The sequence below is a fragment of the Danio aesculapii genome, chromosome 13 (genome assembly GCF_903798145.1).
Source record: "Danio aesculapii chromosome 13, fDanAes4.1, whole genome shotgun sequence".
Taxonomy (NCBI): domain Eukaryota; kingdom Metazoa; phylum Chordata; class Actinopteri; order Cypriniformes; family Danionidae; genus Danio; species Danio aesculapii.
In genome coordinates, this window is record NC_079447.1 from 46,861,026 (window position 1) to 46,875,975 (window position 14,950).

General features: G+C 37.5%; 1 protein-coding gene across 3 annotated transcripts in view; it reads right to left on the minus strand.

The window, feature by feature from the left end:
• LOC130239699 (cullin-9) overlaps window positions 1–14,950 on the minus strand; it is a 78,135-nt gene that overhangs the window by 59,185 nt on the left and 4,000 nt on the right. For all 3 annotated transcript variants that reach the window (XM_056471000.1, XM_056471001.1, XM_056470999.1), the window contains exons 2-4: window positions 12,490–13,152; window positions 4,193–4,347; window positions 918–1,499 (exon numbers count right to left, since the gene is read on the minus strand). In XM_056471000.1, the coding sequence (XP_056326975.1) occupies window positions 918–1,499; window positions 4,193–4,347; window positions 12,490–13,147 (1,395 nt within the window). In that variant the 5' untranslated portion in view covers window positions 13,148–13,152. The remainder of the gene's footprint in view (window positions 1–917; window positions 1,500–4,192; window positions 4,348–12,489; window positions 13,153–14,950) is intronic.

Sequence of the window (14,950 nt, forward strand, 5' to 3'; positions counted from 1 at the left end):
AGAAACTGGCATGTAACAAAGATTTTTTCAAGACATCCATGTGTACAAACTTTTTTTGAATGCGATAATTCATATCAACTCTTTGTTAATGAATACTGTAGTATAGAGGAATTACCAACCTACATCATACATGACGTCACACAGGTTCCCGGTTGCAAACATGTCGTGTTGTGTGATAGGATGCCAAGATCGCAGTTCAAAAAGTTCAACTTAACTTTTACCGTACACCACACTGCTTTTAATGCCAACCGCAGACGTCTTTGGCTTAAAGGTAGCTGAATCGAGTGACGACCTAATTAAAAATGCTCGACTCTGCAGTTCTCATTTCAAATCAGGTAAGTTCACGCTATGCTGAATCATACACATTACTCGTTTTTGATTGATTTCAGCAAAAACAGTTTAATATGGTGAATCACTGAACATCACTGCGGACACTGAATGCTTAGAATTAACTTAGACTTGAGTTAACTGACTTAAGTTAGAGTTAACTTGAGTTAATTAACTAAATGCTTAGAATGCTTAGACTTAAACTGCGGACACTTGCCGTACAGGTGCAGTTCGCTGTAAGAATGAAGTTGTTTTGCTTGTTGATGATTACCCAGGTCTTGTATACCTCCGTCTTCTTTCCTTGTCTTTGGCTAGGCAGAACCTCGGTTTTTAGCACTACAAAGTTTTGAATCTGGTAATCATGGAACATTTTAAATGGAAAGCAAATTACATTTGTCTCCTCTCCTTTTGGGCTGATCTGAAAAAATGGTCTGATCTGTGACTAAAACAACATAATGATCCAAACCGTGAGATTTGTAATCCGTTACATCACTAAAATTCAAATGCAGTACCTACTGAAGTAGTAGGCGTTTTCGGAAGCACCCATGATAACACTCGAGACGTTTTAATAGCAAGCTTAACTCACTAACCTGAACTGGCGGTGAGCCATCGTTACTGTAGCGAAACTCTCCTTCATCCCCGGCGCTGACCTCCTCATAGTCCTCCAGCATACGGACCATCATGCCACTCTTCAGGTTGTCCTGCACATATTCCACATACGCTGACCGCGAAGAGAAGTCAGAACGTGTCTTGAAACCATTAGTGGTTTTCTTCTTCTTCGGTGGCGTGACTGCAGCCATCGCTGTAGCGGCCATGATGGAAGTGGAAGAAGAGAAGCGCGGCTGAAAGATGGAGCGGATGGTGTGTTTTTGGATCTCGTTATTGATTTCGTCCAGGCCTCTGCTTGCGCTGCTGGAGGTGAAGGGCAGCTGTCGGTTGCGGTCCCAGCCCATGACCCGCACCAGCTCTGAGATGAGGTTAGCCATGGCCATGGTGAACTCAAACTCTCGCTGCACTCGAGCGTGCTCTGATTGGTAGGACGCCGTGGAGGAGGAGGGGCCGACGTCCTGGCGCTCAGAGGTCGACTCCACGCCTGCTGTGTTCAGCTTGTCCATCAGTGAAGTGACACACAAGTAGCGCTTCACCAGCGAGAAAAGCAGCTTGCCAGGAATCTACAAACCAATTAATTTACATAGTACATGATTAATATGTTTATTATCATTAATAATAATAACAACAACAACACATTAAAAGTAGATTTTAAATTATCTCTTAAATTTGTTGTGTTTTTTAGTGTCTATAGACCTTTTTCATAGAATGCAAAATTACCCATTATGCTTTGCGTGCATACGTAAGGAGGACGCTAAGAACTTCTGGTCAACAGTTTGATGCATATAAACAGTCACATTTGGACAGCTTTTAAACGATAGTTTTAATCTATTTTACTTTTTTCTTTAAATTAGGGTTGCAAGAACGAACTGATTAAATCGATAAAAATCAATTACTAAAAGAGTTGGTAACGAATTTCATAATCAATTTGTTGTGTTGCGCGATGCGGCGATGTTTGATTATTAAAAAAATACAAATTTTCAGTGCGGAGCGGAGTGAACACGGTCTCTCTCATCCACTGATGCAGAGTTCGGCACCTCATAGACAGGGATAAAGAGGAAGTAGTTCAACAGCAGGGTAAATCACTACAGATATCTACTCTTGTTCAGTTTTAAAGTGAGGTACATAGAGTCCCTGGTGCTGGTGTTTACTCTTCGACTCTATTGAGCTTGACAAATTAGTGTTAGCTCATTAACCCTTAGGGTAACTGAAAAGTCTAGCGCTGAGCAAGAGAAAGACTTGTCATATTATCAGAATTATGCAGTGTTTTTAACCACTCAATGCTTATTTTATGTTTTAGATATGTAAATACACACAAGTACTAGTAAAACAATACATTTAGAGTTTGTAAAACACACAAGAAAGTCTATTGAAGTCTAACAAATCTATTCAAATATAATTTGCAGATGAGTTTTATTCATATCAGATACACACGATTATGGGAAGAATCATAATCATGATTATTTTGGTCATAATTGTAATCACGAATATTCAAAACGATTATCAGTGTAAGTCAAAATTACTTGCCCTCCTGTGAATTTTTTTATATATAAATATTTCCCAAATGATGTTTCACAGAGGAATTTTTCCACAGTATTTCATTTAATATTTTTTCTTCTGGAGAAAGTCTTATTTGTTTTATTTCGGCTAGAATAAAATCAGCATTTAATGTTTTGAGACCTATTTTAAGGTCAATATTATTAGCCACTTTAAGCAATATATATTTTGATTGTCTGCTGAACAATCTACTGTTATACAATGACTTGCCTAATTACCCTAATTAAGCCTTTGAATGTCACTTTAAGCTGAATACTAGTATCTTGAAAAATATCTAGTAATATATAATGTACTTTACATCATAGCAAAGATAAAAGAAATCAGCTATTAGAAATGAGTTATTAAATCGGTTGCGTTGAAAAATGGGTTGAAAATAAATCTTTGCATTAAATAGAAATTGGGGGGAAAAGGTCGCTAATAATTCATGAGGGCTAATACTTCTGACTTTAACTGTATATGCAGTTATTTTCCTCCCTGTAAATAAGGAAAGGGAAATAAACACAATAGAATAAAAATATGAAATGCTTTAAGCATTTTCACTGTAAGAAAAAAAAACTTCAGCTACAAAATTCCCTCAGTCAAGAGCAGTGAGGGATTTTCTACATTTGTTGTTTGATTAATAATAAAAACAGGCGGCAGCAGGAATATTGCGCGCTGTCACTTTGAGAATAGTGCGGCTCTGATATGGTTTCTCAGGGATCATACACATTTTAACTACTTAAATTCAATGACTTTCGAGTAAATTTTCATGACCTAATGTTTCATGCAATGCCTTCATATACGTGGTAAAACAAAAACAATGCATGTTCAAATTTATTACAGCATATCGTAAAACACACAACAATCTATTTAGTTTCAATTTATATCTATGTAAAATTGATTTAGATAATGCTAACACCGCACTAATAATGTGAGAGTATGTGATTGGCCAAGGACAGAAAAGAAGTAAATAACCTATATTTAAGTTTACAGATATCGGTTTTCCATGACTTTTATAAAACTTGTGCGTTTTTCTGTTTTTCCAAAACTTTTCCAGGCTTGGAAAATGCCATGTCAAAATCCCATGACTTTTCCAGGTTTTCCATGACCGTATGTACCCTGCTCAGTTATGCGCATATGTTTTTTATGCGCATTTTCTAAATTGTATGCGCATCTTGGCGTTTCCAATCAACCTTTTTTTTATAAGCATATCAAAAACGTAAACATAAAAACAGGTGGATGGAAATGTAGATAGTGAAACTATACATGATCTGATTACCGCTAATGTCACAGTGCATTACCACCCAAATCCATTCTTCAAGTAGTATCATTCACTACTCATTTAAGTAGCATCACTCTAGTGCTTTTTCCATAGTTCCAAAATCCAAAAATAAAGGACTCAAGTTGAAAATGCAAATATAAAAATGTAGCTTTAATTCTGTCAGATTTTTTTTGATCAGCTCTTCAGCAAGACTGAGATTAGCGATCTTGGGCTAAAAAGGTTGGTGACCACTGTATTAAAGTATCATGCTGCTGGCTTAGTAACATGAACTCTATAGCAATCATTTGTGTGCCGCGTCATGTGTACTTGTGGAAGGAGTATTATTTTGGGTGTCACGCAGCAGCTGTGAGACATTTCCCCATGCAGACTGCAGTCAGCAAGGAACCTCATTAATCTTTGGAGAGTGATTCAGACTAGAGCGGAAGGGAAGACGAGTACCTGGGGAAGATGAATGCCCTCAAAGGAGATGCCGTGCTCCTCGGAGGAGGTGGTCTCTGCAAAGAGCTCCAGCAGGGTGTAGCGGTTATCAAAGTCCATGTGCTGCTCGATGCCATCCTGCTGGCTGAGCGACAGGAGCACATAGGCACGACTCCCTGAAAGAGAAACAGAATCCTTAACACTGACATTTTTACGGGTTGATTTCTTTAAACTGTATTCATTTATAATTATAATATAATACAATTTGTAGTAACATCACAAAAATAATATCAAGATACACTGCCTGTCTACACAAAAAAAAAAACACCTGGATTAAACTAAGCAAATAGATAATAGGCTTCCATTGGATAATTGCTGAATGTATGATTGTATTTCAGATGGTGGCAAGTTTTTATACCTTAACTGATGTAAAAAGTAACTTCTCTTTTTGTAGACAGCCATGTTGGAAGAAAAGTAATGATCAGTTTCAGAAAGGTCAAATTATTGGCATGCATCAAGCAAAGAAAACCTCAGAGTAGTAGGGTAGTCGTGATACCATTAGTTCATGTTACGATACTATACCAGCTGAAGTACCACAATACCAAATAGTATTGCGATACTAATATTCATAACTCAAATTATAAAGAAAACGCTATAATAGGTAAAAGCATTCTAGTTCTTTTTGTTTACTTTGTAGAAAACTGACCATCAAAAAAATACATTAAAATATTTTAACAAATTATACCAAACAAAATTTGTTACAAAAAGAGCATTTTTCCAACAGAATTAGGCTATATGAAGTGGTCAAAAATTGTTTGAATGTTTCCTGTTGCTATTTTGGGTTTTTCATCTATTTTTTTTTTTCAGTCTTATCAGGTAACATTCATTCATTCATTTTCTTTTTGGCTTAATCCCTTTATTAATCCAGGGTCTCCACAGCGGAATGAACCGATAACTTTTCCAGCTTGTTTTTACGCAGCGGATGCCCTTCCAGCCGCAACCCATCCCATGAAAACATCCACACACACTCATTCACACTCATACACTACGGACAATTTAGCCTACCCAATTCACCTGCACTGCATGTCTTTGGCCTGTGGGGGAAACCGGAGCACCCGGAAGAAACCCACGCGAACACAGGGAGAACATGCAAACTCTACACAGAAACGCCAACAGAGCCGAGGCTCAAACCAGCGACCTTCTTGCTGGTAGGCGACAGCACTACCTACTGCGCCCTTATCAGGTAACAATCCAAAAGTAATTCAAAATTTCAGTTTGTGAGTCGTTCTTTTTAGGAGATTGTCGCGGTTGTTGTAGAAATGAACCGATTCAGGTGTGTGTTTGAAACGTCAGAAAACCTTAAAGGGCTCCACAGACTATAAAATTAAAATGGTCTATTGTTGCACAAACGTGTGAGCCTTTTATTGACTTTTCCACATGCAACATTACGTATTGTAGATTGACCGTTAATGACAATACTACAGTGGCACCACCAGTATTTTGGAGCCATAGTATCACGATACTACCATAGAACCGGTAAACCATGCAACCCTATTAAGGAGATGACTGAAACTACTAGAATTGGGTTAAGAACCGTCCAACACATTATTAAAAACTGAAAAGATAGTGGGGAACCATCATCTTTGTGGAAGAAATGTGGCAATCAAGAGACTAGGACTAAACTGCCTTAGCCTTGCTCCAAGGGGTAAGAAAATTTCCCAGAATACACCAGCCACAGCTGCACCCGGAAGTAAGGACATCCACAAATTAATATTTTTAACAGACTAAACAGCCTGTGTAGCCTTAAGAAAAAACACTTAACAGTGAGGCTAAGTGGGGGGAGGGGGAGTCTTCAGTTTGCCAAGTTGCATACAGATTGGATATTTGAACTCAATGGAAGAAGGTCATGTGGTCGGATGAGTCCAGAATGGCTCTGTTCTGGAGTGATAGGCACATCAGGGTAAGAAGAGAAGTGGATGAAGCCTGTGGGGCTAGTGCTGTGATCTGAGGAAGCTGAAGTTGATCAGGTTGAGCAACTTTATGTGCCCAAAATATGAGGTCAGCAGGTTATTCCATCAATAATTTTTTTTTCTTCCCTGAAGGCTAAGGTATATTAAACAATGCCAATGCTAGGATTCATTGGGCTTAAAATGGTAGGAGTGGTTTAGGAAGCAAAAGTCACTTTTACACATGGACTGGCCACCACAGAGTCCTGATCTTAACCCTCTTGAGAATATGTGATGATCAATACAAAACCATGGCAAAAAAATTAATGCAACTATGTAAGGGAGTAAATGTTACAACATTTCAGAAGCATGTCGAAATGATGCAATCAAAGCTAAAAGATAATGCTTTTTTTAGACAGGCAGTGTACTAAAAAGCACAATAATATTATACATTATAATTATGCATTTGCCATATGTTCATCTGTAAAACACAATGGAGTTTTATACACAATTATATGCATAATTTAACACTTGTAATCCTTAAAAAACTGACACAGATGCAGATAAACACACAAAAAAACTCACTTTAAAAATTTACAACAAGGAACATAGAAAAAATAAACATCAATAGCTTTTTAAATAATGGATACATTCAAATCTTGGCAAAAAACTAAACAGCTTTAACATTTGATTTAGACATGGCTCAGCTTATGGGTAAACAAATAAAAATCATACTAAAAAAAATCACAATAGATAATTCTAAACTTTTGTGCAGAATAATTAACCTTGACCAATACTAAATGTTAACCTTTTTTTCAAAAGGCTTGACAATACCAACTGAAAAAAAAATCCTATTAGTCATCATATGATCAACAGCATTTAGAGCTCATCGACTGTAAAATGAAATGACCAACAACCATGCCAATTCCTCACTGTTCTTCTCAGTAACCACTTTTTGCCAAACCATCTAGACCAAGACCAAAACATTCTGCTTAAGTTTGCAAAGCTTCAGCACAGTCCAGAACACCATAGTCATCATGGTAGTTTAAACATTTGTGCATATGAACATAAGAAATGACACTACTGACAGTTATTTTGATCTTTAACAACCACCTCCTAAAAAACATTATAAAGTTTCAGGAAACTGAAAGTGTACTATCTAAACATTGCTATGTTTGCTTAAGGACTGGTCTGTCATGCCAAATTCTAGTTTAACCACAGAGCAGGATTTTATGTTGGGACTACTACCTTAAACCAATGGCAAAGAGGAAAACAAATCATAACATAGAAAGTGCAAAGAGACCGTTTTTTTTCAACGAGGACCGAGTAGTAGTTTTACCTTGTATGCTGAAATGAATCATTCTAGAATGTTTACAAGATTAGAAATTTTGTAATAAAAATAATACCTTGATAATAAAAACTGCACAATAGTATTATAGTATCATAAATTTCATACAGAAAAATTGTATGTACTCTTCATGTCATCAACATGTCATATGAAAGCACTTCTGGTAAACACCTTATCAAGTCAAAGTCAGCTTTATTGTTAATTCAGCCACATGTACAAGACATATTACATTACATTATTGTCTATTAAGGCAAATAACTTGATTACAGATGTCCATGTAAACGTAGTCAGTAGTGTCTTCGAAGTAAGTGAAAGATCCAGAAGGGCATCCTGCTGATTTGATTCAGAAGGGCACTTTTTTGTCAGACGGCTCACCGGTCAGGTATACATCCGCGCTAAAAGTCATCATAGCTTGCGTAGAATAGACCCAGCTCCCAGTCCAACTTTGTGAATAGATCAACGGTGATATTTTTTTAATCGCACAATAAGAGTCTCTCGTTAACGCAGCACGTTAACACCGATAACGGCCAACCACTAATATTTTTATATGATCTAAGAATTTCATTTTTTGATATTTGGACTAGAAACAAGACAAAACAACGTAAGAAAAGCATTTTGTTTTGTGATCATTTAATTTCTGTACACGATTACTGTCGAGTCCTCAGAAACAAATAGATCTATCAAATGGAGCCATTCAAACCATCTTCTGAAACTCTATTCATATCGCAATATTTATCGCAGAAAAATAAAACATCTAAATATCAGATTTTTCCAATATTGTGCAGCCCTAAAACAAACTACTTCAAATGGCCTGAAAAGGAAGGAAATGTGGACATGCAGTCGAAGGCATCAATGCTGCAGAAAAGTGATATCTTGGTTTCAAATATTTCAGTATTGATATTTTTGACAACAATACCATAAAGCAGAGGAAACAATGTAATGCGGTCACTTTCTGGCAATAATTCAAGTCATTACTTTTCTCATAGTAAATATTTGAGCATCTCAGAGCGACTCAATTCGCTTTTTTATATTACATTATCTCAGTACTTCAAATATTTCTGTTTTACAAAAAAATATATTCTTATATTTCCCTACATACTGCTAATATAATGCTTGAATAAGTCATCCAGGCTTGCATGAGCCCAAATTCCTGTAGTCTCTTAGTGACTGACACAAATGCCTCACCCGAATCAGAGGAACTAGAGATGAATAAGCACATCCTGTGAAGTATGAATGAGTCAAAAGAATGAGAGAAGGAGCTGGAAGTCCCCCTTCCTAGAGGGTCTATTACCACATTTCCCTATTTGACAAGGAACACCTCCAATAATCCTGCTAAAAGCAACATTTGAGAACTTTGCAATTATGAGTCTAGTAAGTTCTCATTTTATAAATCTTTAAAGAAGACAAAACATCTCCACAATGTGGCAACAACTTTACTAAAGCCTCTCCTTTTTTAATTTTGGTGGGACATCATCACAATGAGCAGAACTTAGTCACACAAGAAAATGCTAGTAATGCACAGATAATGATTTTTCATGGCCTATTACAATTTTTTTATTGGCCGATTCGATACTGATCTCTGATTTTCTGAAGTACTCTTCCTCATAAGCATTTTAGTGTACAATTAAAAGCTAGCCTAGAGCATCATCTGTCTTTAAAACTAGCCTTGAACGCCATCTGGTGTTAAAAAAATAGGCTAAAGAGCCATCTGCTGTTACAAACTAGCCTAGAATGCCGTCTGCTGTTAAAAACTAGTCTAAAGCGGCATCTGGTGTTAAAAAATGGCTTGGAGCGATATCTGCTGTTAAAATGTAGTCTAAAGCCCCACTGCTGTTTAAAACTAGCCTAGAGCACCATCTGCTGTTAGCCTAGAGCACCATCTGCTGTTAAAAACTTGCATAGAGCGTCATCTGCCGTTAAAATTTAGTCTAGAGCACCCACTGCAGGTAAAAACTAGCCTAGAGGACCATTTGCCGTTAAAAACTAGCCAAGATTGTCACCGACTGTTAAAAACTAGCCTAAAGCACCTTCTGCTGTTGAAAACTAGAACTAGCCTAAAGCGTCATCTGATGTTAAAAAAAAAGCCTAAAGCACCATCTGCTGTTAAAAACTAGCTTAGAGCATCATCTGCTGTTAACCTAGAGCACCAACTGCTGTTAGTCTAGAGCGCCATCTGCTGTGAAAAACTTGCATAGAGCACTATCTGCCGTTAAAAACTAGCCTAGAGCACCATATACCATTAAAAACTAGCCCAGAGCACCATCTACCATTAAAAACTAGTCTAGAGCGCCATCTGCGGTTAAAAAAAATTGCCTAGATCGCCATCTGCCGGTAAAAACTGGCCAGGATTGCCATCTGCCGTTAAAAACTTGCCTAAAACACCATCTGCAGTTAAAAAACTAGCCTAAAACACCATCTGCAGTTAAAAAACTAGCCTAGATCGCCATCTGCTGTTAAAAACTAGCCTAGAGCACCATCCGTTGTTAAAACTAAGCCCAGAATCGATTCAAAAGTGAATAGCGATACATTTTGAAAATGTTAAAATCAATTTCTCGAATAATTTTCATTGGCACAGCTCTGATACTCTTTAAAATAAGACGGAAAACATTACAAAGCATAATTTGGTCTTCTTAAAGAATCAGCTCGATCTACAGACACCGTCAACACCGAGTGCTGAGAGTGCTGTGACAGTCTCTGGCCTTCACTGATGACTCACATTCCCCAATTCTAAACAGCTCACTGGCGGGAAAACAGCTTCATTAAACTTACACTGTGGTCGGAAGCCAATGGAGTGAGTCTTTAGTTAACAGGCAACAATACACTTCATTTTGCTACAATCCGTATGCACTTGAATGTGAAAACAACCATGTATCAAAAACAAAAACACATCGGTTTGTTCTCCTGGTTCAGAATCAGAGATTAAGGACACTTCTATTAGTAGCTCTGCATCAATACATGTTACAAGAGAAATAAATTTACATACGCAAATATTCAAATATAAAGATATTATTAAATATTATATTATTGTATAAAAATTTTCATACAATGACCAAGGTATTTTACAATTGATTGTTGCATTTTTTTATTTGAATGCTGTTAGATTCCACAGAAAACCAAAAAGCACTGTTTATTTAACTTTTATTTTTGATCTGTCGTATATTTATATGATTGTAATTTATTATGTTTTAGACAGATGCACTGCATAGAGAAAGACTTGATCACCTCAGTCGATCTATTTATTTAAATCTTTCCAAATAGAGCTATTCAAATCATTTGGTGGGATTATTTTCATATTGTAACAAAGCAACGTCAGATTTTTCCAATATCAGGCAGCCCTAATATATAACATTTTGAAAGCATCATAAATAATATGTAAAAATATCATGTATAAATGCTATTAAATTAAGAAGGAGGCGGCCTTATGCATGTCACGTTTGTTATATTCTTTAATCAGAAAAACATTTCATGTTTATTAAGCAGCCTCGACTATAAGGACTGCCCGATGGCCCATGGACAGTAGACAGGACAGTTACTGGCCTGATCGGGGTAGTGCTGCCTTGTCACTAAAGTTTCATTTGTCTGCAAATACAATCTTAGGGTGCTTTCACACATAGACATTTGTTTTGGAACTTGTCTCGTTTGCCCAGTTAGCGATGTTCGTTTGGCATATGCGAATCCCGCAATTGCGCTTGGATCCATGCCAAATCAATCGGTCGGCGGTCGGAGATCGCCTGAGTGAGGTGGTGGCGGATTGATTGAAACAATCCAACGAACCAGGCTATACCACAGTGTATTATGGTTGTGTAATAGCCACATAACGCTGGACCTTACCTTACTATAGTTGTTAAACGTGATAATTAATTAATCTTGTCTTTTAAATCTATCAGGTAATGCGTCACAGTGTCACTACACTGAATTAATCTTTCGCTTTCACGCTTGTACTTAGTACTTTTAGTGAAAACCTCAGATACTGTTGGTTGGTTGCTGTTTGTTGTGCACCTTTTTTACCAACCAAGTTTGTGGACGCCATTATAACGACACAGATCACTCTGCCTATTCATGCCAGAGTCCCGAGGAAAAAGTGTTTAACAGGTTGTAATTGGTGTGTAACTTATCTTTATTTATTTATGATTTGGTTATGGATAAAACAAAACTATTCGGGTCAGGTAGTTGAAATGGTAGGCTACAAATAATTAATTCGTTATGAACTATTGATTATTCATAAATAATTAAATCAGCACCACCTGCGATGACGATGCCATCGTGATGTTTCACATTAGACATTGTGCAATGCCAAATTGGTCGACATTGCCCAACCCAAAATCAATTGCATCACAATTAGAAGTTTTTAAATTGTCAGTTGTATTTAAAGAAAAGTTATGCTGAATAAAAAGTGTATGTATACAATTATGTTTGGCTTTTGACACATTAAAGTATGTGGCTAAGAAATAGCTTTTAACTTCTTTTTTGGTGGGACAAGTGAAAATTTTGGCAGGTCAAGTAAAAATCTAAACCACTGATCCGATCACCAGTGGTTCGGGTAGAAAAAGTACTTTGCGTTAAACCCTGTTAAGCATTCTTAAAATCAAATTTTACAAACCCTTTGACATTCAATGGTTCAAAAACAGGATGTATTACATAGGTCAGATCATTTACAATCTTAGCACCTTAGAAAAAATAAAAAACACAAATAAAGCTCAGCACAGTATAAAAAAAGAGAGCATTAAGTATAAGAGAAAAGTAAAATACATTAGCTACCTAGTGTTAGTGAAACACTAAAGTAACTTTCCTTGAAAAATATAGTTGCTATATATATATATATATATATATATATATATATATATATATATATATAACAACTATATTTTTCAAGGAAAGTTACTTTAGTGTTTCATTTCACTCAAAGGAAACTCCCTAGGAAGTGAGAAGAGTTTTGCTTAAAACCACTGGAAACAACCACTCAAATTCAGTACCGGGGAATATCCAAAGGATGACAGTCAATAGACAGTGTAATAAAGACTTACCAGCATCATGAGAAGCCAAGGCTCGCAACATCTTGCCAGCGCTGCGCCTGGTTTGTCGCTCCTTGTTGCAGAGCAGTTCCATGAGCAGGTCGAGAGCTCCAGTCTCCTTGAAGACTCCTACTAGTGAGCCGATACTGGCATAGGCGCTCAGCACGTGGATGGTGTGCGTGATGCTTATGCCGAAGTCGCTGTTCTTGGCCATTTGCTTCCGGGCACGCCGCACGAGGTTCTTCACGTCATCTTTCATGTCTGACAATTCTCCCTCATCAAAGGTGACATCTGCAGGGAACTGGCCACTGGGACGCTCCTCTTCCTCCAGCAGAGGCCTCTGGGAGTCCGCCTTGCGCTTGCCTAGGAGAGTGGGGCAGTTGGCATAGACGTCTTCGGTGGACATCCACATGAGGATGCTCTCAGTCTTGCTCTCTCCGGAGGTGGAGCCGCTAGAGCCACCGACTCCCGAACTGCTGCCGCTACCACCGCTCGCCTCATTGCTGCAGCCTGAACTGCTGCTGTCCTCCACGGTCAGAAGACTCCATCGGATCAGATACTCCGTCTGGCCGTCGTGAGTCCTCCGCTGGCGGATAAGCTCCTCTGGGTAAGCCTGCAGCTTCGGGCCCAGCTGAACCAGCAGGTTTCCATTGCGGCGCTCACCCACCATGGTAGCTGTGAATGTAAAGTATCAACATTTCAGATTCTATGAACAACCCAAATGTTCCAAAGGCCAATTATTACAAAATATATGTTGCATAAACTTCCTGTTTGAGCAATTACATACACTGATATCTCACATTTGGTGTTCTACTTCAATCCAATGAGATCTTTCATTATCCTTGAACTAAATTTATATTTAGTCATTTAGCAAGTTTCGTCCAATGTGACTTACAATTGAGGAGGCATTCGGTGATTCAACAAGAAGAGGCAGTATCAGGGCTCGAAATAGCGACTGTTTAGGTCGCATATGCGCCCGAAATTTTACCTACTGTATGCAATCTCAAAATATATTTGGGAGCATTTGTGCGAGTGCATAAAATTTTTTTCACTGCAAAATGTTCACCGCATGCGCGTATTTAGGAGACATTCACACAGACTGCATCTTTGCACCTAAAAGCCAACGCCAATAGTTTAAAACTGTAGTAACGTCAACTTTCTACAGTAAACAAATCCCGCAATGCTTGCCCCACCTTCGAACTCTTCTGATTGGCGCACTGCTCTAGAACTGAACGCGAATGGATTGGTTAGTATTAGCCATCAATTATTCAGTCAATGCTATCGGCCTTCAGATGACAAGAAGCTACAGCCCCAAAAATGTAAAGTGCTGAAGATGAGAAAATGAAAAGCACACTGACAGATTTTGTTTTAAAAACCACCTAAAGTTACAAATAATGACACAGCTGATTAATGATACACTTTTCGAAGAGTGGAGAAGACTTCTAAAACCATTCACTGTAAAGTCTGTGTGACAGAGTTTTAACTGTTAGCCACTGAATCTACACATTTTAAGCGCAGGATGTTCTATTTAATCCTTCATTTAATCCTCAGGATGATTTCAAATGCAATAAATCTGTTAATATAAAACTTTTAGTAATGACAAAATTTTGGCTGGTGCGACCACATTTTTAAAGTTAGAATCACCAGTGCTAGCAAGCAAAAGGGTTCATTTCAAACCCTGAGCATATGTAGGAAGTGTTAAGGAGGAACTGTTAACCCTCAGGGGTCTGAGATGATTTTGGGGCCCCTGAAATGTTTTGACATGCCCCGTGTATATGTTTATAGCTTATTTCAGCTACTTATTACATAGTACTGGCCAGCATGTATTTTTTTATTCAACACTCACCTGTGTGAGGCACACTCAGAATTGATAATGTTTTGGGGTTGTCGTGTGGTGAGGTGGGGGAGAGAAAGGGGGGTCTTCGTTTTGTTTACATAAATACATCTGAAATGTGTGCTCAAGTCACTCAGTTTTCAGATTGTAAAATAATCCAAACAAATCAAGAGGTTTAATTTAAGTGTCGTTTTAAAAAGTTGAACAGATTTGTGCTAAATTAAGAACTGAATAGATAAAGGACATCAAATATGGTACAGGAAAGCACAAATCCAACTGTTTGAAATACATGAAAAAAAATGCAGCACTGGTTTTTGTAGATCCTTAAAAGTGACAAATGCAAGGACAAACTTTAAACAAGCACTTCAGCTTCTGTTTACCACATGTGATGTTCTTCATTTCTTCATGAGCTTTTAGAAGGTTAGTTTTACAAAAATGTGACGATGCAGGGACAGAAGCGCTTTCATTAATACTTTTCTTATAAAAAGGATCCTACATCTTTTTTTTTGGACAAGGTGAGTGACTGATAAAACCATTTTCATTTCGTGATGAACTAATATGAAGCAAGGCTATAAATCAGAACTATAATTCTGAAATATTTCAGTAATCCATCCATATAATCAGGCATCATTACTATAA